Source organism: Sprattus sprattus, assembly GCF_963457725.1.
Source record: "Sprattus sprattus genome assembly, chromosome: 19".
NCBI classification, from domain to species: Eukaryota; Metazoa; Chordata; class Actinopteri; order Clupeiformes; family Clupeidae; genus Sprattus; species Sprattus sprattus.
Window position 1 is genome coordinate 6473586 of NC_137917.1, and position 27870 is coordinate 6501455.

The 27870-nt window shown below is 42.5% G+C and overlaps 2 protein-coding genes across 4 annotated transcripts in view; one reads left to right on the top strand and one right to left on the bottom strand.

Annotated features, from left to right (window-relative positions):
* The first annotated feature begins 2671 nt into the window (after window positions 1-2671).
* LOC308380472 (retinoic acid receptor RXR-beta-A-like) lies at window positions 2672-16516 on the top strand. 2 transcript variants are annotated; one of them, XM_080857826.1, is made up of 11 exons: window positions 2672-2754; window positions 4115-4327; window positions 4503-4656; window positions 5083-5262; window positions 6521-6675; window positions 6952-7081; window positions 10473-10605; window positions 10906-10947; window positions 11207-11298; window positions 11661-11766; window positions 13635-16516. In XM_080857826.1, the coding sequence occupies exons 2-11, from the start codon at window positions 4181-4183 to the stop codon at window positions 13780-13782; spliced, it is 1287 nt and encodes a 428-aa protein (XP_080713952.1). In that variant the 5' UTR covers window positions 2672-2754; window positions 4115-4180; the 3' UTR covers window positions 13783-16516. The 2 variants fall into 2 exon arrangements, with proteins under 2 accessions (XP_080713952.1, XP_080713951.1); XM_080857825.1 differs by lacking the exon at window positions 2672-2754 and adding an exon at window positions 2796-2831.
* A 140-nt stretch (window positions 16517-16656) lies between these two features.
* The window catches only part of fhod3b (formin homology 2 domain containing 3b), a 108870-nt gene continuing 97656 nt past the window's right edge, over window positions 16657-27870 (bottom strand). Inside the window, exons 18-26 of one of the 2 annotated variants that reach the window (XM_080857824.1) lie at window positions 26976-27158; window positions 26441-26560; window positions 25342-25503; window positions 24817-25007; window positions 24487-24679; window positions 23457-23480; window positions 20851-21025; window positions 20531-20704; window positions 16657-19718 (exon numbers count right to left, since the gene is read on the bottom strand). In XM_080857824.1, coding sequence (XP_080713950.1) covers window positions 19636-19718; window positions 20531-20704; window positions 20851-21025; window positions 23457-23480; window positions 24487-24679; window positions 24817-25007; window positions 25342-25503; window positions 26441-26560; window positions 26976-27158 — 1305 coding nt within the window. In that variant the 3' untranslated portion in view covers window positions 16657-19635. Of the gene's footprint in view, window positions 19719-20530; window positions 20705-20850; window positions 21026-23456; window positions 23481-24486; window positions 24680-24816; window positions 25008-25341; window positions 25504-26440; window positions 26561-26975; window positions 27159-27870 lie in introns of those variants that run through there. The other variant, XR_013969014.1, reaches the window with a different exon arrangement.

Sequence of the window (27870 nt, forward strand, 5' to 3'; positions counted from 1 at the left end):
TCGTCATTGTTGGGTTGGCTTCGCCCCCAGAAGCGGAAGGAAGAGATGGCTTGGTCTGACCACACCCAGGGGTCGCTGAAAAGGCCGATCCACACCTGAGATCTTGCCACCTCTTTTATTGCCTGATTCTCGGCTGCATTCCTCACACTGACCAGGTCAGTGTGTCTTTCTCTGCAAATACTCTGTGCATCGCGCCATGACTTTTTCTCCTCAATCAGGACATACTCGATATCTCCCATTGCACTATCTACAAAAAAATAAAGATTGTTCCTGTTATAAAACTAATGCATTTCTGATAATAAGAGTAAGAGAAGGAATGTTGAAAGCTGCCTGCAGAAGAATCAGTGACTAATGTTAACAAAATCCCAGACAATCAAAGGGATTAGTGATGTGAGTTGAAACAGTAATATACTGAGAAGTTAATAGATTACAGATTTTTCAAAGTCTGATTTAATGACACAACAATATAGGAATGATAAACAATTTTCAGTGCATAAATACAGTATGTGTGTATGAGTTAATTCAGTGTGATTAGTTTTAGTTATAAGTTTGAAAGAGATATGGCAGTTAGACATATGGGACCTTTGTATTTTGAAAAGACTGCAAAATACAATTTAAAAAGGGATAAACATTTTTTCAAGATCAAATTTACATTTGTGGTTGTTATAGAGGACAGTTTTGTCACTTACCGTTAAAACATACAAAGGTTCTCTGAGTGTTGCAGCTGTCGTCAAACCATTTACCATTACCCTCAAGAACAGCGCACCTGTCCTCCATTAAAGCTGAATTTGGGTGCCCACTCCTCCAGTTGCGGAAGTTTGAATCACCACCAATGTAAAAATCCTTGTCAGAAAAAGACCATTGCCATTCCCACACCACCCCCCTCTCTAGTCCTATCCAGGCAGATCTTGTAAAATCATTTGGGAAAGCTGATGTCAGTCTGTTCATATCCTCTTCACTGTGAACAGTGGCCAGGTCACTGTATGTCTCTCTACAGTGACTCTGGGCTTCAGTCCAGTTCATTCTATTGTTCACAAAGTGGTACTGGTATTGGATACTGCAGCCAACAAAAAGGGCGCCTGTTAAGTGAACAAGAGAGACATTTTTTGAATGCTTTGTGCCAAATGTTGTGCCATTGTTTGTTTTGAATCGGTTATTTTGAAAACTATGAATAATATTAATTTGTGATTCAGCATGCATATATTTCTGTTAGTGATGGCTAAAACCCAGTTTAGAATACTTCCAAAGGAGAAAATAAAGCTCCTTTGGTTAATTACATGGTTTGGTGCATTACACTATAATGTAGAATATATCTGCCATACGGATAACAAACACAGAATACATTAGTTATTAAAGACATCTTTAGTCAATATGAAAATCAGACAGACCTATGATGATAAGGTGACGCATCATTGTTGACAGTGTGTGAAAGACCTCTGTTTAGTGGACTGTGTGAATGTTCATCTTTTTTGTCATGTGGAAAATTAATTGTGAAACTGCTGCGAATGAAAACACATGCATCAAGTAAATACTTTTTTTTATTTTTACTGTTAGCTATCTTGGTAAAATATATATAATTGTGCATACATTTACAATGTGTCCCTTATTAAAACAATTTAATATTAAGGCTTATATGCCTGGGTATATAGACTATCTAGGCTTCTTCTGTCTGTATCAACAGCTCGTGCAACATAACATACCCACTTCATTAACAGATCTTAACAGATTGAGCAAGTCTCAGTATTTGATGTAGCAAAATAGTGATCTGATCTACAGAGTACAGACTAAATGGTTAATGGCAGATCAATAACAACACTCCTCTGAATGACACAACCTGTAGATGCAGATGGGAATCTGTTTCCCTACGACATAATAGGAAATGATCAACTTAATAGATTTCTCTTTCGACACATTAATAACAGGTAAGGTATAATTATATTAGTCTACAAATTATACAAATCCAGTAACGTTACTCACAGTTACAGTCTCCATTTCTGAAGAAAAGGCAATTGTTTTAGGAACTTTGAAGACAAGCATCGACTCGTTGTTTTAGCCTAAACCATGATTGCAAAGTGTCCTAGGCGTATGGGCTAGGTGCCTCGTTGTGCTTTTAGTCAATCAATGGATAGGAATGAAGATCAACAGGTCGGCATACATATTTACCACCTGTTAACCAGTTGCTAGTTCTCATTGTTTCATAAGGTTTTCTGTGACCGTGTGACCTATTATCATAATTAAAGTAGTTATATATTGTCATAAAGTTGATCGTTCAAAAGATCTAATGACTAATCGATTAGGTGTAATAGGCCTACTAATAGCCATTCGTGTAGGCTAAGATGATATGCTCAATAGCCTACACGAATGGTTGCAACAGTTCATAGATCATTTAGGCTCGTCTATTCATTGGTGTCAATAAGAATCAGCATTCAGTGTAGGTTCCATTAAAAGATACATTTGCATTATTTAATATAGTGTTGACTTACTGATCACTAATATAAATAAAATAATGATAAAACACACCAATAATGCTCTGCAAATACAGTCTTAAGCTTGTGGCAAATAGTTTGAAATTGGACTAACAGACGAAGAGGCATAGTTCTTAACCCCCTCAAAGGATGTTTGTAAACCAGGTATCATAAGCAGATAGGGTTAAGACCACTGTCAATGCAACTTGAAGCGGTAGCATGTCCCGGGTTTATTGTTTTATATAGTCGACTTTACTTTGGAGCACAGTGTCCCAAGTGGGCTAACAAGGTAAGTCTTTAGCTAATGAATTAATTTATTTATTTTCACTCCCTAAGAGCTCTGGCCGCTAGGAGGCTAGCAACAAGGTTAGTGGTTGTATGCATAATGTTACAATTCATATTTACTCTCACATTTTATAACGTTTCTATTGTATTTTTTCAGAGTTTTAACTGTGATAGTGTATGATGTATAATTAAGATACATATTTGACCAACAACAATTACAGATATAACGTAAATCTTTCTTGCTAATGTCAGCTAGCTAGACAGCTAACGTGAACATGGTTAGCAAGCAAAACCAATGTTTGTTTTTGTTATCTCTGCTGATGTTTGGGTGACTTTGACAAAACGTTAGATAAAGTAAGCCAACTATGCCAGATGATTGATTTATTCTTGGCTTAATTGTGGGTGTTTGTCTATATCTGGATGTTGAATTGACATTGAGTATTTCGTTACAAGTTTCTTGACTAGGCTAATGTAAGCTGTGAAAGTTTAGAATATCGAGCTAGCTAGCAATAATCAAACCAGGTATTCTATATAGCCGTGGTTAACATACTACCTAATATAGGGTTAGTTGGAAAAAAAAAAAAAAAAAAAGGCCACAAAACATAGTGCGTGTGCTGCTAACGCCTTTGGCCTTCAATGTAGTTTCAGCAGTTTGATAAATTACTGGCGTAACCAGCGTTTATCTGACATCTTTGATGTCTCCTAGCTAGCTAGCCAGCTAAATTTGTCTGTCTAGACTAGCTACAGTAACTGGGCCCCCTTTTAGCTAAGTTGGCTAGCATTGTAACTACCTAGCAATCGTCCAGGGGATAAATATTGCAACTTCAAGCTTAATCTATTCTGGTAGTCATAGTTCATGTGACGAATTCAACTGCCGAGCTAAGCCAAACGTTAATAGCAGTTCACGGCAGTTGATTAAGTAAAGGATAGCCGTTAAATCCTAATTTGGCTAATTAGCTAACGTTAACATTTTCATGTCATTTTATGTCTTTTGTTTCTAGCTTACCCTGCGTTTATGACTACTTGTTCCTTAACCTAATGTTATCTGAACACGTTCGCAAATGTATCCAGATCAACGCCCTAATGACAACATAACCATATTTATTATGAAGACTAGCAATCTATTTTCTTGCATACACAGTTAACAAGAGCATTGCCGTTAACTGATATGACGCGGTTAGCGCAGCAAGCTAACTTTTTTGACACGTTAGGCCACACTCTTTAATTAGCCTGGTCCCAAGATAGTAGCGTAAGTTTGTTGGCCTATATAGTTATGGTCTCAGCATTGGTCGAGTGGGTTACTTGCAGTAAAGGCCTTTTAAACTAATCAACTATTTTCTCTCCTCTTTTTTCTTGTGCTGGAGGTCTGTGAGGCCCAAATATCTCCTTAATGTCCTCTCCCCCTCACACTGGCCAGTTTGGCTGCATCTATGAGCTCCCACCCGCATACCACTGCGGCAGACAGCAGCCCTGTCAGCTCCCTGGATTCTCCCCTCTCTGTTACAAGTTCATCACTTGGCTCACCCTGTGGTCCAGCAACACCTTCATCCAGTTGTGGACCAATAAGTAACCCAGAGGTGGCGTACATTTCCAATATTCAAATTTCAACTTTGATTCCTCATGGTGTTGTAACATAGCAAACCTTGAAGACCTTTCATAGCTATACCACTATTCCATCGTGTTCATTCATATGTCCTAATGATTTTCTGGCCATTTCCTTAATCCGTCTATCCAAACTATGTCTGTCTGCAGATCAACTCTTCAGTGAGCATCTCAGGGCTGCATGCAGTCAGCAGCTCTGATGATGTTAAGCCTCCATATGGCCTGAAGTCTTTCTCAGCCCACAGCCCTGGGCCTATGCTATCCCAGAAGCGCATGTGCGCCATCTGTGGGGATCGATCTTCAGGTTTGGGACATGTCTGCGCTTCAATAATTTAGATCATTGATGATCTCTCATTGATGATCAGATAATAAACAAAGAGGTTCACAACTGTGTATTATCAGTGTTAATGTGTAGTAGATTTCTTTTTTGTTATCCGTACATCTCTACCCTCTGGGTTTGGCAGCATTCATTATGTATAGCATCAATCATAAACTGTTAGAAAACATATTTCTGGAGGTTTCCGTAAATTAAACCATAACCTCACTTCTCATAGAACTATAGCCTTGTGTATAGACTCTTAATATGTATAGACTTTAAAAGGTTTAATTTATGACATGTTCATTCTGAAAAATGACATATTAGTGGTCGAACAATGACTCATGCCTAAGTTCCAACATGCCCCTGTCCCATCACATGCAGAGGCTCACTCACTCTCTTTCTGTGTAAAAGGCAAACACTATGGGGTGCACAGCTGTGAGGGATGTAAGGGCTTTTTCAAGCGCACTGTGCGAAAGGACCTGAGCTACACCTGCCGGGACCAGAAGGATTGTGTGGTAGACAAGCGCCAGCGCAACCGCTGCCAGTATTGCCGCTACCAGAAGTGCCTGGCCACGGGCATGAGAAGAGAAGGTATGGCTTCCTGAACAGATTCACTAAGATGAATAGTTTTGTATATATGTATGTATAACTTGTATATATAAATATAACTTGTGTTAATGACAATTTGCATTGAAAAATAAAATCTGGTGCCTGGTCACACTGCAGATATATTTTAAAGCGAGGTTTAAGTGCATCCGTTTTTTAATGCAATCTACATATAACACACACGTTTATTCCACATGTAACTAGGGCCACAACGCATAAGTAAAAAAAATGACTCACTCGTATCACAGTGGTTGCTTATTGGCGAACCTTTTCGCTGAATCATTCAGTGACTAAGTCACTGTTCTGCAGCACCTGAACAGTGGAGTTTTTCTGCCCATAGCTCACTCAGCTAATGGTTCTTTTCCGATGAGAGTATGGTGGCATGGTGTGGGCGGTTAGGTCTCTGCTCTGACAGGTGTGCATCATGCTCCTTTGTTTCAGCAAGCAGTACTTCCTAATTCTCTGCATATTTGGCTCAAAGTCAGTCATTCATGCAGTGTCTCATTTCCCAGCATTTCGTTTTGAGCTGTCAGTGTAGTTTTGGACTTTGTGAAGGGCCTTGAGCAACGACCACACTCACCTAACAACCACTGAAGTAGTATCTGATGTTAATTCTATAGGCAATGCAGATGTGCTAAAGTCACCAAAGTGAGACGACTCTCAGAGCAGATGTGGTTCCAGTGCCAAAGACCTGAACTATGTTACCCATTGAACTGTATTTAGTTTGGTCTTAGTGCCAGTGTGCTTGGCACAAAAACAGTCCCTGACCATATTCACCATGTTATGTAATGCCACATTACATGCAGTAAAGTCAGATTGTCTCACGCTTTAATTTGTGAGGTATAGTAAGGACCATTCGCTGTAAACGCTATAAACTACTCCTATGTATTCACCATGGCAAACTCCCTAGTCATAAACAGTGCTGGCCATTGTGACCATGGTGACTATACGCTTCGAGACAGATGTTAGTTGGATACAAGAGACAGTACCACCCCTCTGCCTTCCAGCCCTCTCTACAGTCTATTCTGCATGTGAGCAAGCCACCATAATTTGATGTTTTTGTGCTGCGAGGTTCAGTGAACCACTTTTTGATCAATCAGTTTTTAATTTGGGTTCATCCAACATCTTATATAGCCTGAAAGTTCAGATTACTATTAATTACAAATGACTAATATCTTTGCAGCATTGATATGTAGTTCTTATTCATTTCTCTAATGCCCACACTGGATGTTCTCCTCCCCAGCGGTGCAGGAAGAGAGGCAGCGCAGTAGGGAGCGGGAGGGGGAACTTGAGTACAGCCGCGCCGTCAATGAGGAGATGCCGGTAGAACAGATCTTAGAGGCCGAGATGGCGGCAGAGCGCAAGGCGGCTCTTACCGACGGCTCAGGTACCGGCTCGGTGGGTATGGCTTGGACCGGGCTCTCAAGCATCACTTCCTGTCGCCTCTGGTGGGAGGATGCAGCCTTTCTTGTTCTACGACTCATTTTAAATAAAAAAAAGCTTTCTCTGTCTGATCAAAACACTAAATTAACCTTTTCTGTGACACTTCTCGCCCCTGTCTTTCCTTTGTCCTTTGTCTCTTTGTCCTGTCATTCTGCTGTCTCTCCATCTCGCGCTCTCTTGCGCTCTATGTTTGTTTTTTCTCTCTCTGTCTCGCTGTCCTTCTCTATCCAGGCCAGCGATCCCGTCACCAACATCTGCCATGCTGCAGACAAGCAGCTCTATGCCCTAGTTGAGTGGGCCAAGAGGATCCCCCACTTCTCCGACCTCCCTCTGGACGACCAGGTCATCCTGCTGCGAGCAGGTGATTAGTCACAATGGCAACTATGCTGTTTATTCACAATGGAGTTTATTTACTCAAGCGGGGCATAAGTAGGCAGGGTTTTTCCTGCATAGAGAAAATTTCGGCGCGCGCCTAAGCCGTTTTCCCGTGCGCCTATGAAAAATCCCTAGCGCCTAAATAAAAAAAAAAAGAGTCTGCGATTTAAAAAAAAAAAAACTGTCATCCAATTCAGTTTAACGGTGTTTTGAGCCCTCACGTTGAATTCAAGACAGCAGCAGCAGATCCCGCCTCCCACCCCCTCAGCCAATCATTGAACAGAGGCTTCTCCAAGTTGCCAGTTTAGAGAAGATGTTAGTTAAAAATGTTGTCCGACCTATTAGCACCATAGACATCCTATTAGCACCCACGACCTATAAACACCTACGCACTGGTACACGTTACTAAATATAGATTTCGGTGTCAATCAGGATAACGGATTTTAAACAATATACGCTCCAGCCCAAAAGGGGTATTTAAATTGTATGTGTGCAAAACATTACAGTTGTAGAACGTTATTAAGTGTACTAGACAGCCATTTATTTCTGTGTGTACAAACTGTCATGGAACGAACTGAGCGAATTCGATTTCGCAACGAGAACTTGTGAGGGTCATACAGTTTTCAACCGACACCGATACCTCTATCCCTCTTTAAATTGAGGTTTACCCGCTTATCACAGGGACGACAGCTGACGACCGAGTGAGGAGATGTTCACGAGAGATTACGGATTTTGATAGAGATCATACTTGGTCATATCGGTAATGTTTGGCTAATCTCTTGACACGTACCACAGGTAGGCCTAAATCACGATTGGATCTTGATACACAATACCTCGTGTATCAGCTCATTTTGCGTGTTGGTCTACTACACAACGGGATAAAACCGAAAACATGTTTCAGTTGAAATCCAAACAAGTTACTTGCCGTAATCTAGACACCCACCGCTACTGAAATATTTAAAATTGATTGATTAAAGATTTTTCTATCTATCAAGGTTTATAACTGTTTGTCACCTTTTTAATAGCTTGGGTGTTAATAGTGTTTACTATAACATTAATAAGTGGTGTTAACATAACGTCACTTATTGTATGGCATAAATATTATTCTAAAACACCTTCACTAGTTGTTTTAAGCAGATTTGTAAGCATATCATCACGTATGCAATGCATGTCAGCGAATATGTTCTGAATAGTAGCCTATGTTTCAAGTAGGCTACAGCCAAGCCCTCGTTCTGTTTTCATCAATAGTAATCGAGTTGATAAGTCTGATCTATACGCAACTGTGAGGTGCGCGAATGGACAGAGCGGCCAGCTGCCAATCACTTAATTACTCAACCTGCGTATGCAACCTGACTTCATCAGTCGGCGGTTTCAATATTTATGGCGCTCCATTTCTGACCACTGGTTAGTCCTAGATTCTATTGATATAGATTTCAGTAGTTTGCATATATATATGAGGTAAACCTTGATAATCTTTGAACCATACATGATAGCACCATGGGGCTTGGACTATTGTCAATGTATTAGCCTATTGTCGATTTTGATTTAACCCATTGGCGCCGGATGCTGCGTAGCGCAGCATAGGCTTTCCTGCCGGTTGCTGCGTAGCGCAGCATAGGCTTTCCTGCCGGTTGCTGCGTAGCGCAGCATTTTGTACACGTGCTGTTTTCATGACGAATGCAGCGTATAACTCACTCTGGTTGGTTAAAATTACACATGGGATGGGTCTTAAGGCTTTGCTAAAGATCAGATGACCACCAAAATGAACTTTGGTTGGCTGAAAATCACGTCAATCAATCAGATAGCCACGCGATATTCTGTGCTTGTTTTCAGTGATACCATGCTGGCTAGCGAGAAGTAGCAGTGAAGAAGTAGCAGTGAACATGGAGTATTTTGATAGCGATGTCAGTGATTTCGACATAGATTTTGAAGGATTTGAGTCTGAGAGGGAGAAGGATAATGACTTTGTGTCAGAGGATCCATTAGATACGGCACAGGAGTGGGATTTTGTGGGCACGGAAGGAGAGGAGGAGCGATTCCAGGTGGACTGGACAACCGGCAATGATCTGGAGGTAATTATTTATGTTTTGTTTTCTTGTGCGATCTTCCGAGTTCTCTTCTCTTAGAAAACGGAATGGGCAGTAATGATAGTGGTGCTATAGCGATTACTAATGGTGATGATGGTTGATAATATATACATGCAATAATGGCATAATGAATAAATAGCATTTACATTTAGCAGACGTTTTTGTCCAAAGATTTTAGATAAGAAAAATAACGTGGAGAACTGTATAGCATAATACATCATAATGAATAGTAATACAATTATGAATAAATATAAATACTATAAATAACATTGATGGAACTGGAAATATACTATTCTGTTAGTGTAGTGCCTGTGCCTCAAAGAGACCTGAACAATTGGCATATGAACACCTATAACCCCTATACCCTATAGACAGTCTAGTAGGCCATTGTCTTAGCACCAGCTGAGAGGGTGGGTCTCATAATAATACAATGATTGAATGCTTTGCCATACGTTTTTACAGATATCGCCATCTCCAGGATAACGTTGACCCCGCCATGGCTTCATGCTCCATGTGAACTGCGAGGCCAGCTCCACCCCAGGATGTCTCCATCCCTCTCCTCTCCTCCCTCCCCATTTCTCTTTCCCCCTCCCTCCCCCTCTTCCCCTCCCTCATAATGTTTGCATACTTGAAAATTGTATTTATTGTATTTTATATCATTGATTTATATTGTTTTTGTGTGTTTGAGAGTTTTTTACAAATGTTATTGTTGTTTGTGTGCTCAGGGAGCAGGTTTTAATAAAACCTGCAGTTCTTACCTTCACAATGCTTCTTATTTCATGTTTCTAAGTGCTACAGAGGCTTAGATATTAAGGTTTTTGTAGACGTTGACAATTCTTACTGTTTTCTCAGAAAACCCTCAGGAAATGAGGTACTTTCTCATAGAATAGCATAGGATTTAACAGGCGTTTTTAGCAGGCGTTTTAGGCAGAAATGGGTTAAAGTGGAAGCAAAATGATAACCTCAAGCATATCCTCCATTATTTATGAAATGTAAGAAAAGGGGAAAAAAAAGACTTTGATGTCTGCTAATACGGTGATAGATAAGACAGACTGTGTGCGCGCAGCGCGCAATTTTTTTTGGGGTGCACCGAAGAGCCATTTTGACCCAGGAAAAACCCTGAGTAGGTTGTGATGCCTTATGACTCAAGTTTCTCTGTCACCATACTACTGACATTCGAGAAGGTCACTGTAACATGTTGCTTAATCATGTCGTCGTTTGCTGTCCCATTTGGCTTTTGTTTTGTCTTCCTTATTGCTCAATCCCCGCCCATTCTTCCACCTCTGTCAGGATGGAATGAGCTTCTGATTGCTTCCTTCTCTCATCGCTCTGTGGGGGTGAAAGATGGAATTCTGTTGGCTACTGATCTGCATGTGTCGAGAGAGACTGTTCCCACAGCAGGGGTGGAAACAATCTTTGACAGGTAATTGTTCTCACACACACACACACACACACACACACACACACACACACACACACACACACACACACACACACACACACACACACACGCACACACGCACACACGCAAACACACACACACACACGCGAGCACACCGAACGCGCACGCGCACACACCCCTCAAGCTGGGTTGGCCATTTTACTTTTACAAACATTTAGTAAAGGTATAAATGAGTGTGTGCGTGTGTGAGAGATACATATATGTAATGAATAATAAACGTTATTGTGCTGTGATTTTCATGTCTTGTGTTTGAATAATCAGGGAGAGTGCCCACAGTGCTGAAGTGGGAGCCATACTTGACCGGTAAAGACTTCCCTCATTTCTGCTTCTTTTTACTTGACATCTGCTCTCTATTTCTCAGTTAAGATTTTGGATTTTCATTTTCTAAAATGGACACCACATTGAGTAATAGCCCTAAACAGTAGCTTCTGTCGACACATGAAATGCAATTGTTTTCATAGAGAAAGTTTAACTATTGTTTTACCACTACATGACATACATTCTTGTGTTATGTGTGTGCCAGTGATGGATATAAGTTGATTGTGTTTGTTCTTTGCTGCAGTGTGTTGACCGAGTTGGTCAGTAAGATGAGAGATATGCAGATGGACAAAACTGAGCTCGGCTGTCTCCGGGCAATCGTCCTCTTTAACCCAGGTACCTACCTGGACAGAGCAACACACACATACACTCACAGGGCCTTTTCTCCATGCAAGGGCGTCACACAATATGCGTAGGGCACCAAAATAGTGAAAACACCTCATATTATTTTAAGATGAAACTTATAGGCACCATTGAAGCAACTTCAGCTTGGCAATAAACATATTTTTCCCCGAAACTAATTAAATAAAAAAGATAATTGCTGCCCTCTTCTCCCATCTCCCTGTGGTTTGTTTGGATTGCACCTGGCAAGCTTTTCTACAGCATTCCAGGGGACGGTAACCTAAAGTATAGTCTGTACTATGCTTGATGTGTTCACTGGCAGTTAGTGAGTTCTTCCCCTCTATGTTGTTCTGCAGATGCTAAAGGCCTGACCAGCACGAGCGAGGTGGAGCTCCTCAGGGAGAGGGTGTACGCATCACTAGAGGCCTACTGCAAGCAGAAGTACCCTGAGGCACAGGGCAGGTATGCTATGGTCTCACTGCAACACATGCTATAACGCTATAACTTTTTTTGATTGTTTTTGATCTGTGGCCGTGTCATCTCCAAGCTTGAATCATTATCAAAACTGTCAGAATCCTTTGTCTTGCACATTTATGTTAATTTAAATCGTTTTCAATTAAAAAGGATCCACAGTACATTTAGCCTAATTCTAGAATCTGACCCGTACCAGAAAGTCTTTTGAGTTTCCTTAAGAGTAAGGTAATCAACATGTGAATGTTAATGTCATTTTTATTAATACAAGCCGGTGTCTGCTTTTAGACACTTATAACAGCTCTGGTGGTTCATAAACTTGGACTTTGTTGAAATATGGTAGCAGATCAATGTTATTAATAGGTTAATCTTATTGCTGCCTTGTAATCCTATTCCAAGAATGCACTATTGGTGTGTAGACCAGGGGCCGTATTCACAAAGAATCTTAGGGCTAAAAGTAGCTCATGAGTGGCGAATTTAGGAGAAACTCCTAAAAATAATGGGCGTGTCGGTCTTAAATTTAGGACCCTATTTTTTTTTACTAAGAGCAATTCACAAAGTATTTTATCCCTAAAAGTAGCACCTAAATCTAAGACAGCTTAAAACTCCTCATGAGGACTCCTAAGTCACTAAGACTTATTCACAAAAAATCGTAAGATGGCTGCAGCCGACTTGGAATTGATAAAAGACATTGCTTAAACCGTGAAGGTATTAATATTGTCTTAGAATTAGCGCGGGATGCAATGACGCCTTTAAACAACGATGTGTCCCGAAGTGAAATGTTTGGAAACATAAAGATAGCCTATTTGGCTTCGCGGAAAACGCAAATGACGACACTGGGATATCATCAGTCAGCCGTTTAATTCATCAAACTATCAACGCACTGTAGACCCCACATCATCCAACAGTTTATCCAGTTGCCTTTGGACAATCTATTACACAAGATCAAAGTAAATTCCATGGCGATCGCAGGAATGTCCAGTGACGGGACACACATTACAATAATTGCCCCATCAAGATGAGGACGTTGTACCGATGACTCGTGCATTTCAACGGAGAGCGGTCTGCAGCAGGTTTTTGAGAACTTACCAGCTGGATGCCGCTGGGGTGACAGTGGCTATGGTCCTGGGACCAGTAGGCTTTCGCTTAGGCTACGTTTCACGTTCGTTTCGCTTTGATCAATTAAGATTGGAGGGCTTGAAGGGCCGTATGTGCTGATATTTGAAGTGGTCAAGGGCTATAATAGCCTTACAGTTTGCTGGGTGCTTTAATTATTACTGCCTTGATTATTACATGCAATTGCAATATTTTATATTGATCGCTTTCTATTTCTCTTAACGTGCAAAGTGTCATTCCCGTTGGATGCACAAGATTGTCATCATGCGTGTGCATTCTGCTAACTGCACTGTCCATAACTATTTAATATGACTTAATTTGAAGCCTAGGTTATTCTCTTATTTTCAGTTGAGATATAGTGGGATTGTTAGAGGGACGTCACGAATGAGTTTTTAATGAGAGAGCCTGTCAACAACCAATCACCGTCCTCACCCCTTCTAAACTCGTGCATGACAATCGACGTCATCCATAGCAACGGTGCTTTTATCTTAAGCTTAGGAGTTTGTATTATCCTTAGTATGAGTAGGTCTCAGAGGCGTTGTGAATCACTTTTAAGAAATGACTCCTACGTAAAATGTTTTAGCGCGAGTTAGGAGCACTTTTAGTGGTAAGATAAAAAGCTTTGTGAATACGGCCCCAGGTGTGTAGTATCTTTTTCCAATTGCTACATCACCCACCACTAGCCTGAGATGTATCCTTGACAGCCAGCCGCCCCCTTGATCCTCCTCTTGTCTGGTCCCCAGGTTTGCCAAGCTACTGCTGAGACTGCCTGCCCTGCGCTCCATCGGCCTGAAGTGTCTGGAGCACCTCTTTTTCTTTAAGCTCATCGGGGACACCCCTATTGAAACTTTCCTCATGGAGATGCTGGAGGCCCCCCACCGGCTCGCATAAGAGAGAGGCGGGAGCACCGAGGTTGCTCTGGGCCTGGACCTGTCCGAGCCTCTGGAATTCACTGTGACTATTTTCCCGGGGGAATTCATCGATTTTGTAAGACTTTTGGCTGGGGTTGGCTCTTCCCTCCCTTTATCTCATTTCTCTTCTCTCTCTCTCTTTTTTTTTTGTTTTCATCCCAAGCACACCCCAGTTCAGAGCCTCAGATCTCGATCCCAGGATGTGCTGGTGCTATATTTTAATTGTGAGTTGTTGAGTTGAAATGCATTTTTAAGACAGGGGAATCTGAAGGGGTTCTCTCCTACCCACTAATATAAGCTCAAATTTGGGTTTACATTTTTATAGAACCATGTTGAAGATAATGATGCTTTAATCTTCTGTGAGAAAAGCTCCTCTGTGTTTGGAGCGAGCCACACTACATGTGACTCAACAGAGGCTGGTGCTCTGCTCCTGTTGAGCTACACAAACACAAACACACACAATCAAAGAGCTACACGCACAGCCTAACCCATGTTTATAGAAAGAGACACACACACACACACACACACACACACATACAAACACACCCATGCACTCACCAACCCATGCCTAACTGGCCTCTTCTTGCCAATGAAACTTGGCCAATCTTAGCGCAACAAATTAAAAGAAGAATAAATGCCTAACTAATGTCATACACGTACCACAAATAGTTGAGCGGTGTTGAAATTGATCATCTGAACGTCTTGATCATGTGCAATTTAAATAGGAACATTTAAAAAATGTTGAGCACATGAGAAACCCCTAAGGGGACTTTTTGTGCTGGTCCTTACTGAGCACTTGCTATGCAGACGGGGCCTGCATTGGCGAAAAGGCTCTGTGTGATCTTGCGTGAGTCTGTGTCCTGCCTTTAAAAAAGAAAAAGAAAAAAAGAGAACCCAGCCTAAAGGCAAGGGACAGAAATAAGGGTATCTGCAGCGGCCGACGCGAGATGTCACGTGCGGATAGCTAAGGACGGCTGGTGGCAGCTGTAGAGAACAGATGCACGTGTGTTGATGCTTTGATTTAAGTGTTGCAGGTGTGATTGTACCTAACGACGCTTCTGCCTCTGCCTGCCACACAGCATTTAACCTGTTATATTTTATAATGTGCACTCTCTCGTCTGATGACATATCACCTAACGCTGTAAGATCGAAGAGAGACAATGATTCCTAAACTATAATGCACTTATACATTTTCATCAAGTGACCAAATATGGTCAGTTTTTTTCTTTTTTTATGTACTTGGTGCTTTATAATAGACACTTGATGTTACATAGGCCTGCCCGGGGGAAACAAAAATGAACTAAAACTTGACTTCAAAACAACTAAGACGACACATTTTGAATAAGCTGAAGAATAGCAATATGTGTTTTTCTCTCACCATGCCCTCTTCCTTGTCTTTGTAAAAGGGTGTACAAAATTGCATCTTTGTATTTTTTTTTTTTGGGATGTAGGCCTCCTCTTGATGTTTAAACTTAACACAGGTAATTTTCTAAAAGTACTGTACAAATATTATTGTTCAGGGACAAAAAAAAAAGATAAAATGCAGAAAAAATACAGCCAACCTAGAGAGATTAGGAGTCACTATTCTCAAAACATTTGCATTTGCTTTTAGTTGGTGTAGTCATGTAAGAGAAATGAGATATAGGTTGCCTTGCTATGGATCTCACCATGAGGTGCCCTCACATGTTGGATCAAATCGAAAATAGGAGCGGCAAACTTGGAAATTGCACAGGAACGCCAATCAGTGTTAGATAATCAACTCGGAAGGTCAGGATTTGTTTATGCGACAGAAGTTGTGGAGTTGTGATGCACTATGACCCTGACTGATTTCTAATTGGCGAAAGTGTAGCAACAGCAGAAAAGACATCAAAGTCTTTATAAGAATATCTGTGTAAATGTATACGAAACACCAAAAAGGCCACCGCGGGATTATTGCTATACTGATCTATTCCTTGCATTAGTTTGAGTCTCTCCTCACAATGCTTGTGCAATCTCTCACAATAACAGATGTTGCAATCTGTTCCAGTACCTTTGCATTCCCCTGCAGTACTGAAACGTACAGTATGTTGTGTGGGAGTGGAATGGAGGGGAAATGCAAAAAGTACGGCGAGGGAATGTAAAAGCATGTCAGGAGGAAGAATGGAATCTCATGGGGTGGTATTCCACGTGTACTGGAACATTAGACCAACCCTATGGGCAGAAATCTTTACTGTCTATAGAACCTAAACAAATCTGTAAACAATTAAGAAATAAAAACAGTGGACATTCACCGTTATCATTTGTGCTCCATGTTCGACCCCTCCGTGAAACCAGAACTTACAGTGCAATTACTGGGTCGACATGGAAACCACCGACTTGAACATGACCAGCACGTGAGCGCATCTTCTGCTTTCCTTTTTCTTTTGATTCCTGTCTCAATCCCACCCCTTCCTCTGACTCCTCTTCCATTATTTTAACCATGCTGGACGCTCATCATGTTTTGGAAAGATATTTTAGCCGGTCCTTGTGTTGGCTTCTGTTAGACTTACTCACTTTGCTGTTGCATCCTGCTTTGTCTTTTGCTTTCAGCTCATGGGATGACGATTACAACTACATAACAATTATATTACATTGCAAATATAAGTTCCTGTTTTTGGCAAACGAGTATTAAACATACAAGATTTTGTCTGAACTGGATTTTGTCTGGTCCTGTCCAATAAAACGGAACAAAAGCGTTTCTTGCTTTAGACATTCATAAATTATTACGGCATGCATCACTCATTTTCAAAGACAGAAGACGGCTTCACAGTTGGTCAGAAAGTCTTGTCCATTGGCTTTAGATGACATTTCTACCTTATGGCCACAAGAGGGAAACCTACTCAATTGCATAAGGGGATTGGTTCACTGGAGTGAGGTTGTGACTTTCAAAAACACATTGAGTCAGGCAAATTCAGTTTATGTGGCCAAAACAAACTAGTTTTGGGAGGTCTAGCAGAGACAACGCTAGCTTTCTGTCTTAAACCACATAACCCATAGCTTGGCAAGAGAACTTCCTTGGACATTACTAGTTAATACCTACTGTGAACTCAGATTTGGTATACTCATGTCAAACTCCAACCATCTAATCAACTTGATTTAAGCCTACATTTCTTTGCCATGATATTTAAGATGCACTTCCGACTTGTATAAAGAAGTTGCTATAGGAGTGGTTCCGTGAGTCTAGGGTAAGATTAATGACATCAGGCACGTCAAGTCCAACATTAATGAATATCAACTCCAACATATAACATACTCCAACTTTTCATCCTACCAGTACTTCTAAAAGTAGACATTACATATACATATTTTATCACTTGTAATGTGTGCTTGTAAACATAAAACTTCACAAATAATGACATGTATTCATGAATACATAATCATGAGATAATCATAACTGTAAAAGTTGTCAAGTTTTACATCTTCATAAGTCTATAATGACTGACAGTATTTTGACATGTTCTGTGAACTTTGAAAATAAAATGATTGGCCTAAAATAACCAAAGCTGGAGAACAGTGATTAGCAACATACGGTCTGTTAAAAGTTTAGAAAGACTACATTTCTGGGAGTAGTGATTTTAAAAAGGGTTAAGAGCCAACAAGCTGTCTCCAGATGTAGAATTGAGAAAAGAGAGTCTTCACAATGCTTCATAAAAGCTCTTTATTGCAGGATTTGTATGCATATTTTTTGTTGTGGGCATAGACACAGCAATAGTTTGATCAACACTTTCAAAACCCACTCTTATGGCACTTTTAGCAAGAGGTGAAAACTGATTGCATGTGGAGTGAAACTGCTTGAGTGCAATGAAACAGAAGACATTGGAGTGTGGTGAGAGCCGGGAGTGCAGGGGCGGCTGGACTGATTTCATCATCCAAGCAAGTTTCAAGTTTGTGCAGAAAAAAACCCACAACAACACTAAAATCCACTGAGTTAAAAAAAAAATGTCAAAGAAACCTCCCTTTATCTCCTGCTAGTATGTCATGTCTGCTGCTTTTTTTTTCTTTTTGTTCAACCATGCATGGCTTGTTTTCTTTTAAATTACAGAATAACACTGTCTCACCTATGATACACTCTACTATACAAAATACATTTAACAGCAACACAAAAATAAAACACTGACATGACATTTACATAATTTTACAGCATCTTATTTTCCCCATTTTGCTTCTACATTTTATTCTGGTTTTTACTTTACAAGTGATTTCTAGTTTTTATTTTCAGAGTACAGTACTCAGAGAAACATCTGAGGAAAAAAAAGGCTTCAATAATAATACTCAAAAATGTTCCTCCAAAATCTCTACAAATAATAAGGTGCTGGATGCTACCACATTTCATAACCTAAGAAAAGAGTCAAACCAGTCATTGTGGTAGTCAATGGTGTGGATTGTCAATTTGGAGTTGGTAGCTTCAACAGCATACTGTTGAAGGGCTGTGGTCGGAAATACAATTTCAAGGTACTGTACATGTGTGTCATTCCAAGCTTAAGAAGTACATGCAAAGTGTGTGGAAATTCAGTCTTTGTATGTGGATGACTGAGATTGTAGTCCAGAAAGACTGGTAAAGGGGCAAAAGAGACTGAAAAAGGAAGTTTCCTGTCTGCGAGTGACAGCTGAATGTCCTTAGCTGTCACTGAATAAGCAGACCAACGTTTTTTTCTTGAAAGGCACTCAGTCTATTGAAGCTCAGTATTTTGTTGATATTGAAATAAAAAAGAAAACTTTGTTCAGCAGTGGTTTGTTCTTTGAAAGGAATAGTTAGGTGGTAGCCTGCCGATGGGCGGGGTTCGGGCTGGTATCCAAGCTAGTTAGGTGCACAAGTTTGTCAAGCTAAATTACCATGTTGGTTGGATAAGTACTAGACATGACATTGGGAATTGTAACGTGGAGTTACATGGATATATATATATTATATCAGTACATCTAATTATGCAGATCAAGGAAAATCACAATGTGCAGTGATTTTTGTGCCAGGTCTGTGCAGATGTCTATGTATTTCCATTTCAAAGCGTTCACACTGAATTAAACGACAGTCCTTTCCTTCCTGAGTGCAATACACTGCCTTAGACCATCACTTTAGCTTGGGACTTGAACCGTTTTCACCAAGTCTACCACAGCAGAGCACATACACTGCTTCTCAAATGTAGTATCTCAGGAGAGCAAATCTACAGCCTCAACAGTTAATGTAGCTGTCTTGTGTTTTCCAAAAATTCACTGCAGGTGAGTCTACCTACGCTACAGTAACTCCACCAATTGGCTATCCATTGGTGTGGCTAATTAGGGTGGACTTCTGTGAGCAGAACAGTGTCCCATGTCCATATTACAGAAAGGCCACAGTGGTTTTAAAACACCTCAGTCTATCACTCGAGTCCAGTCTGAGCTGTGCATCCCGCATTGGTTGTGGTTGTGAGCCCTGAGTGAGAGAGCTGGAGGAAGCTAACGACTTGGTCTTCCAGCCACGAAGGGGAACATTCTGCTCCATGCGGAAGCTGCTGAGCTGTGTGTGTTTGTGTGCGTGTGCGTGTGTGTGTGTGTGTGTGTGTGTGCGCGTGTGTCCATGCGTATCACTGTGAAATACTGCACTGCTTCCATGACCCACTGAGTGCAACAGGTGTCCAGCGCTGGCCAGAGCTCCAGGAACAAGCCCAACCAGATCGGGAGGGCAGAGAAGCTGGCCAGAAGAAGCAGGGCCACATCTCACGGTGTGGACAGGAGGTCCTGGAGAGCAGGACTGGATGAATAGGGGCTTTGTTTTCTGTCTGTACAATGTGTGTGAAAAGGAGAGAATGTGCTGGACTCAGAGCTGCTGGATCTCACTCTGTCACACCTGCATCTCAGAACCACTGGACAGACCCAGGGCCTGAGCCTCCTCTGGGGTCAGGCCACTTTTCAACGTTCTCCTCACTGCAGACAGACAGAGGGAGAAAAATTAGATAAAATACATTAATCAGTTTTTGTTGATATACTGATAAGCCACGGCCTTCTGTTTCTGTCTAAAACTATGTGAAAATGGTGCATTTATTAGCTGCCAGTACAAAGAAAATATGTGCTGGGGGAGGATGCTCTCAGACCCTACAAGTCTGGGCTAACCCCTGAACGGTTCCATCTCCTAGCAACCACCTCTGGTGCCACTAGAGTAGACCTTCACTTTCCCGTGGAGGGAAACTACGTCAGAACATACTACAAAATAATACATGCATGACTCAAGTTAAGTGCCCTGTTTACTTGACTCCTCAGTTGGACAAAATGTAAGGCTAGCTGATGGTGTCTGAATGCTCCATGCCATAAAGATGCCTGACACTCTCTCAGCTGTAAAAGTGTGGTAGTGGCTGCGCCATGGCCAGGGCCATAAAAACTATTTTGAAGGAGTCCAACCCATGAGATCAAACATGTCTGCCCTGCTCTTTTTCTGTCTTTGCATGTGAACATTTCTTTTTGCGGTCTGTGCTTGTTAAGCAGGTGTGAGCTTTGTTTGTTTGGACAGATGGCATTAGCTTTCACTTCGCTGACAAAACATCGACCTGATGCATTGCTGTTAGCATGCAAACCATCCACCCACATGGGGGCACAAGAGATAGTTGCCATGGTTTTGCGGTTATTATGACTTTTGTGAAAGGCAGGGGTACATTTAGATGTAAGGGTTTATGAGCACTCAACACCAATACCTACTAATGCCAAAATCAACACACAGGCCCGCACACAGAAAGAGAACTCACGAGATTTGCGGTTGGCTCTGGACCTCCTCCTCTCCCTAGGCTGTGCCCTCTGACTCGGCACCTGAGTGGCAGACTTCACAATGCGCTCCATGATCTCATCCGCCGGGTCGTCTGTGCAAATGGTTGGGTCATCATTCGCAGATGACCATAAACTGCTGCGGCCTACTAGAGATCCTAGTGACAAAAAGGAACATTTCAGGGACTGAATTGTGATTGTGATTGGTTTACAGTATGGGTACCCTACTCCAAGGCACTGCCTGGCCTTGTGCATTCACAGTTTATATGAATCGACTCTGTGTGTTAATCAGAAGCTATCTTACCCCTGCTGGCTCTGGTTCTTGTGCGGAGGCCTGGAACTGTTGAGGTGCTGATGTCGCTGCCTTGCAGGCTGCCCTTCAAAACGGCCTTCATGTTCTCATGCTCTGCAGCATCCTCGGCGTATCCAAGACCCACAGCCTCCGGAGCCTCGGGGCCTGAGCCACCAAACTTCCCTCCCTGAGGATAAACGAGGACAGGGGAGAGGGGGCAAAACATGGAGAGGGGGAGAACAAGAAACATCATCAGCTGCATTCATCAACATTAACATCACAGTTAACATTATATGCAAACATTCATCTCTGGTGAGTCTGAAATGCCCAAGCACTTTGGAAAAGCAAATGCCGGAGGTTAGTAATGGCTGTCAGGAAACACACTGAAAACACAAATGTATGATATTGAGTTGCATTCATAACTGTTCAGTAGTTATGATCTTCACAATTCCATAAATCATCAATTAATGACCCATTAATCATGTGAATTTTAACACCATGCATTTAACATGTTACATATTCAGCATCCCAGTTCGGATGCCCAAATACACACACAAGGTTATGACATTTCAGTGATAAATGAACAAGAAATGTTCAAATCATTCGTCCCACCAACAAAATGCACAAAAACAACCCATAGGACCTAATAATCTTGTTGAGAACTCTGGTGGAAACTTCAGGTGGAAATCATCTTCTGATTGTAACATTCTCTGGTCTTCTGCATGATGAGTGTCAATTTAGTTCTTACAGAATGTTTGGTTCCATGTAGAACCAAATTAGGTTATGGATGGAACTGCATGCAAGTCCACTGAAAAGAAGGCATTTGAGGAACTGGCTGTTCTACTCAAAAGGTCAGTGTTGACTATGGATTGTCTTCTTAGTGTGAACTCTTTTTACAGTATATAAACATAAGCGTGAAGAGAGTAAGAGCATTGTTGGAAATTGATGCAGTCTGTTCGTGATCAGTTCATCAGAGTCACTTTATATAGGTCAGTACCAGTCACTTTGTCTTGTTTACTTGCAGAAAGTCAGCAATCTCCTTTGTATGTGTGTGTGTGTGTGTGTGTGTGTGTGTGTATGTGTGTGTGTGTGTACGTGTGTGTTTGTAGGTGTGTGTTTGTACGTGTTTGTACGTGTGTGTGTGTGTGTGTGTGTGTGTGTGTGTGTGTGTGTGTGTGTGTGTGCGCACGTGCGTACTCAAGTGTGCGGTGTAAGACACTTATGGACTCCATATGCTGACCTCTTTCTGAGCCATGGTCCAAGAGGGCGGGGCTTATAAGGTCTAACCTGCATCTGAACAGCCCTGAGCTTCTTAAAGTCAAGTCTGCATCAGTGACCACTCTTCTCCACTATCCTTAACCAGTGCTGGTTTAAGTAAGACACATCTTTTCTTTTAACTTTTTTTCCTACCTTACTTTCTGTTTCTCTAAAACAGACCCATACACACAAATAAAGTAAAAATAAGCACATTCAAATTCATGGCTAATGAGTGGACCAAACCCACAGATGCGCTTTATCTGTCTATTGGACACATACACACACCTCCCCCCACACCCCACTCCCTCCTCCTCCTCCTCCTGCCTGGGAGCTGTAATGAGATCCAGGACCAATCCTCTAGGCTGTAGATTTGCGTTGTAGAACACTTAGAGCCCGTCGCTAAACTATCTGAGTGCAGAGAAACTTCTTAACAGCGCCAGAGCTGTTCAGATTCATGATGTATAAACAATCTCTCACAGAGTCTCTGCACAGAGTAAAAGCAGTGATTGAATGCACACGCCATCAATGACAAGACGGGGCTTTAATGTGGGGCTTCTGAAGGCAGCGGTCTGCTTTGCTGTCTCTCTGCATCAAAGATCTCTGACAGAGATGTTGAAAGGCTGAACATTCAAATGCCTGAGACTGGCAGTTCAACTGAGGCCATATGGAGCAAATGTGTGTATGTGTTTGTACGTGTGTGTGTGTGTGTGTGTGTGTGTGTGTGTGTGTGTGTGTGTGTGTGTGTGTGTGTGTGTGTGTACGTGTGTGTGTGTGTACGTGTGTGCGTGCGTGCATGCGTTTGCATGTGTGCATGTTTGTGGATGAGAAGGCCCAAATGTTTTCAAACCCTAGATTGGAGTGTAGGGTAAAACATTATCTCATGAATATAACCACTATTCACTGAAGGTATGGGAGGACACCCATGACATGGCAGAGCACACACCTCCGTCACTGACACACCCCTGAACAATGTCCAGGATGCTGCCATCCCCCTATGAAATGAGCACGCACGGGCACAGCCTCAGGCAAAGGCCCTTACTTTTTATAAACCAGGGAGACAACCGCCACAATCCAGTGGGAGAGCCACTGTTTACACAGCACCCTGCCACCAGCTGGATTAGCAAAACAGACAAACAGACACGTGTGAAATATATGTACTGCTGGGCAAAGGCAGTACACGCAGCCTCCTCTGATCCCCAGGGGCTGCAACCCTGAGGACCGGGTCAACTGACTGAAAGGGAACACACAAGCAAATGAAACAGGCATTACATGCACACGGCTGCACCTTCAGAGTGCCGTCATGCAACACACCCACACCTACACACGCGCGCACACACACACACACACACACGGTACTGTACCTCACCATCCTCTTCGTCCTCACTCTAAGGATAAAAGAATCATGAAATACAGAGGCAAAAAGTGGTCAGGAGTTTACGTAACCAAACAGAATTAAAATAATAAAACGGACAGAACAAACTAGAAGGAAGAAGAAAGAGAAATAACTAACACAGGTGATATGAGTTAATGCGTTGTGGATTCTAAAGGGATTTGTGTGCACTTCAGTTTACTAGGAGGTAGAAGGGTCTGCCCATGTGGTATCTCACCAGTTAAGTTAAATAAGCGTAGTGAGGGTAAGGCTGATACATTTTACAGCCTCATGTTGAATTTCATAAATATCAATGAGTGGTCGCAACCTGTGTTATTCATTTAAGATTTCCTTGCAGACTAACTATATTATTAGTTAGTCTTTCTCCTGGTGGGTTAAGGTGACTTGTGTGAAAGGTATGTGCTGTATCCTTTCATAGGGCTCAGTGTTCTCCTCCTAGATGATTTCACTGGATGTTTGGTTTACTCATAGCCTTGTGTATATCTAGTGTTGATAATAATTAGGGCCATGATTTAGACACATACCAAATGCCCATGGCTGTGTTACATTTAGAGTGCCTGCACGTTGTATTCAGGCCTCACTGATATTTTGTACTGTAAACTGTGGTGTGTTTGAGCATCTGCCAGGAGGTAAGCACATGAGCACAGCCAGCTCCCTAGTGGGGTAAGTAGGTGGAAGGGCTTTAGAAATGCCCTACCTGTGTAGGAGGACCCACATTGAGGCTCCCCATCGAGGAGGAGGGCTGGATATGCTAACATGGGAAAAGCCGTAGGCCAAGCTCCGTCAGAACCAGTAGTCATGTTTTTAATAGTTGCCACAGGAAGCCAACACTTTGAATCTGACTTGTGAGGTTACAATCTATTCTTTACTTTTGACATTGCATACACCATGTCACAAATTATGTGTATGGTCTAAGCCAAGATGGCACAGGTACATTAATGACACGCCCACAAATGTGCGGATATAACAGTATGGGTAGTACAGGGCAAATGAGCACTTACATCAGTGATCATCTTGCCTCGGGTCTTGTTCCTCTCTCTGTGGTTGGCCCGTTTCTGTTTCTGCTGCAGGACGCGCTCGCGGGTGGTACGGTACTCCAGCGCAAACTCGCTCAGAATCTTACTGAAGCGGTGCACGCTCACGTCGCGCACGGTGTACGGCGGGTGGCCCAGGAACAGCAGGAAGGCATGAAACCTGGCAGGACAACAGGACACTTGCATGAGCAGACCACCACAGAACATACCACCACAGGACAGACCACCACAGGACATAGGCCACTTTCATATCAGCATCGGGGTATGTGACATTAGCCCATTATAAGGCAAGCTTACCTGTTAATGATTCTGCGGTGAACAATCTTGAGGATGATGATTCGCTCTGCGCAGTCCTTCAAAAAGTCAGACATCTTCTGCTTCAGCGACGGTTTCATCTCGTGCTTGGATATGACCTTGAGGTGGTCCCATGATGCTTTGCACCTCCGCTCCATCTGGCATAGGTTCTCCTGGAGTTGGTCAAAGTCCACCTGGACACAGGCGTATCGTAAAGACACCACATCGGTTAGCATCGTCTCACCAAAGGGGTCAAAGAGGCCGTCCAGAGAGGGTGTTTATTACCGGTGCTACGATAAGGGCAAGAACCTTAGACATCAGAAATGCCAAGGACCATACTGGAGACCGAGTGAAAAATGTAAAGTCAGAGAGTGTGCTGCCACACAGCTGCAGATGGTTATGTCTGGTCAGATAAGTGCTTCCTTTTGTTCAGCTGCTCTCGGGTTACAAGCCCTCTACTGCCCTGAGTAAAGTCTGGCTCTCTGCTCCAATGTGAATTTCTACTCATAACGATAGCTTTCTTCATACCTTGGCAGAGCGGGTGATGGCCCCAATCTCAGAGTAGAGGTCTGTGCTGTCTGGAAACCTCTCCACCACGATGGAGCACGCGTGGTGAAGGAGAGACTGTTTGTGCACAGTGTCCTTCACTTCTGGAACTTTCTCCAGGTAGTTCAGCTCAAAACCCTTTGCCTGAACAGAAACACACACACACACACAATTCAAAATACAACTTCTCTGGGTTAAGTTGGTCAAATGATACACAATATGATGTAAAACATATTCAATGACTTAATGTAAAGTTCTATCTCAAACACATAATTTTTGCATATCATAAAAGCAAGCAGTAACAAGCAGTTTGCCGCCCCCACTGTTAAAATGTTGACTTGAATGGTTCACTGGATCCCTTAAAGGGCTTAGGGAAAACGTAATTAGTTTATGATTAACAGATCCCCAATCAGTTTCAGGAACATAGGGTAACTCCCTGGCCTGGGCCCAGCCTGTTCCAAGCTACACCACAACAGAGCTGGAAAAGGGAAATGTCCTACAAGACATCATTTGCTCTGAATCATAATTTGGGTTTACTTTGATCGTTTGCCCATTCCTAACAGTTTACCGTAAATGACAATCCCAAGATGTTAAAAGCTTCAACCAACAGTCTGTTTACTTATTTTGACTCCTTTTCAGATTTGTCCTTAGTGTGTGTCCCTCTCAGATCAAACAATGGGACCTAAATTTATTCACAGCACATACACTCTCTCACACACACATGTGCACACACAGCTGAACACACACACCCTCTTATTCTTTCTTTCAGCAACCACAGGAAGACATATGATCCCACTCTTAGATAAAAAAAAAAAAACTACACTGAAGACCTAAAAAGGCAGACAAGTTTTGGGTGCCGAGCTCAGTCATTCACAAAAAGCAGTCGTCTGCCAGAAGACAAATGGCACTCAGAGCTCACAGCTGCTAACAGAGAGCGCTGTGTTAGCCCGGCCAAGAGAGTATGGCAGTGCGCTTGGCCCTGGAGAAGAGGAAGAGGGGGTGTGTGTATTGCGGTGGTTCAGCTCCAGGCCAGACAGACAAACGGATGGATCCATGGACAGGAGGAAGGATGCCCACTCACGTTTGAGCCGTTGAGGAAGTTGCCGATGGCAAGCAGTGTGGACAGAATGTGGCGCAGTGTCTTGTTCTTCTCCAGCTGCTCCATGCCTTCTTTCAGGTCCTGCAAGGGCTCAGCCACTTCCTGAGAGAGAGAGAGAGAGAGAGAGAGAGAGAGAGAGAGAGAGAGAGAGAGAGAGGGGGGTTATAATATTTTGCTTTCCAAGTATGCTCATTAGGGCTTGCTGCACGCTGCTGTGGTTGAAAGGTCAACATACTTCTCATTTTGTTCCCTTTCACTCTGAAACAAGATGCATGCAGAGAGAACAAGACGTTTTCTTAAATCCACTTCTTTGTGAGTTATAATACCACTTTTATAAACTCAAACAAAACAAACACCCTAGTGGCCAATAATGAAAGGATCATCCTTTTATCTCATCATCCTAATGGGCTTCCTTCACGACACGTACGTCTCTCTTCGGAAAAAACACAAGTGACCAGGGCCACGGCACTGTGAGCTAACAGTTATGTAACCCATTGTGGCACTGGGGGCCCCTGACCTTCTCGATGGTGTCGTAGTCCATCTTGAAGGCCCAGAGCTGCAGGCGGGCGGACAGCTCTGTGATGGAGGAGAGCGTCAGGAGGAACTGCTCTGCGCTGCCCAGGGGGACGTCCGGGTTCAGCAGCTGGGCCTCCTGGATCTTCTGCTTTTCCTCCTCCGTGGGGATCATGGTCAGGATTTTCTATGTGGAACAGAAGAGATGATGAGAGTTAGAGCCAGAGAGGGAGAGGTTGGGGACACGCATCACACGTTATCTGCTGACACACTGGCCCCTGGGCGAATGCTGATCTGATGAAGTCGGATGACCTTGATGAAGGTCAAGTGATTCATCATGTCAGGGAGTGTCGGTACCGGATGAGATCTTTTGCTCATCGCTCTCAGAATTACATTGTTAACACAGACACACACAGACACACAGACACACAGACATAGACACACACACACACACACACACACACACACACACACACACACACACACACACACACACACTGACGACAAGACAGGAGGCAGTCCAGCTACATGGTTTCCCATGAGTGCCTGTGTGGAATAGCAAACTCCCCTGTGGTTGTCTGTGGGCCAAACGCCATCCTTCATACCACATACATTCAAGGTAGGGCAGAGTATCACTGAGCAGCTTTCCCATGGCACAAAACACACACATACCGAATGAGTGAGAACAGAGAGGATGTGGCATCACTGCAGAGCCCACGGAAGGTGTATATTATGGTCTGAGACGACCTTACGATATGCCCAGCTTTGCTAACCTTTAATCATCTTGGTGATTAATAACGAGACCATTGGCAAAAAAACACACCATTCCAAGAGGGAAACCACATGTCTTGTCGATGTGGTGGCAAATCCCAACTAACCAAGCTTTGATTTCGAGTAAA

Bases quoted from the DNA above. Each gene is read 5' to 3' on its own strand.
- LOC308380472 (XM_080857826.1), top strand. From the start codon at position 4,181: ATGAGCTCCCACCCGCATACCACTGCGGCAGACAGCAGCCCTGTCAGC. The intron at 7,082-10,472 runs GTGATTAGTCAC...CACCTCTGTCAG, and splicing joins GGTCATCCTGCTGCGAGCAG to GATGGAATGAGCTTCTGATT. The intron at 11,767-13,634 runs GTATGCTATGGT...TCTGGTCCCCAG, and splicing joins TACCCTGAGGCACAGGGCAG to GTTTGCCAAGCTACTGCTGA.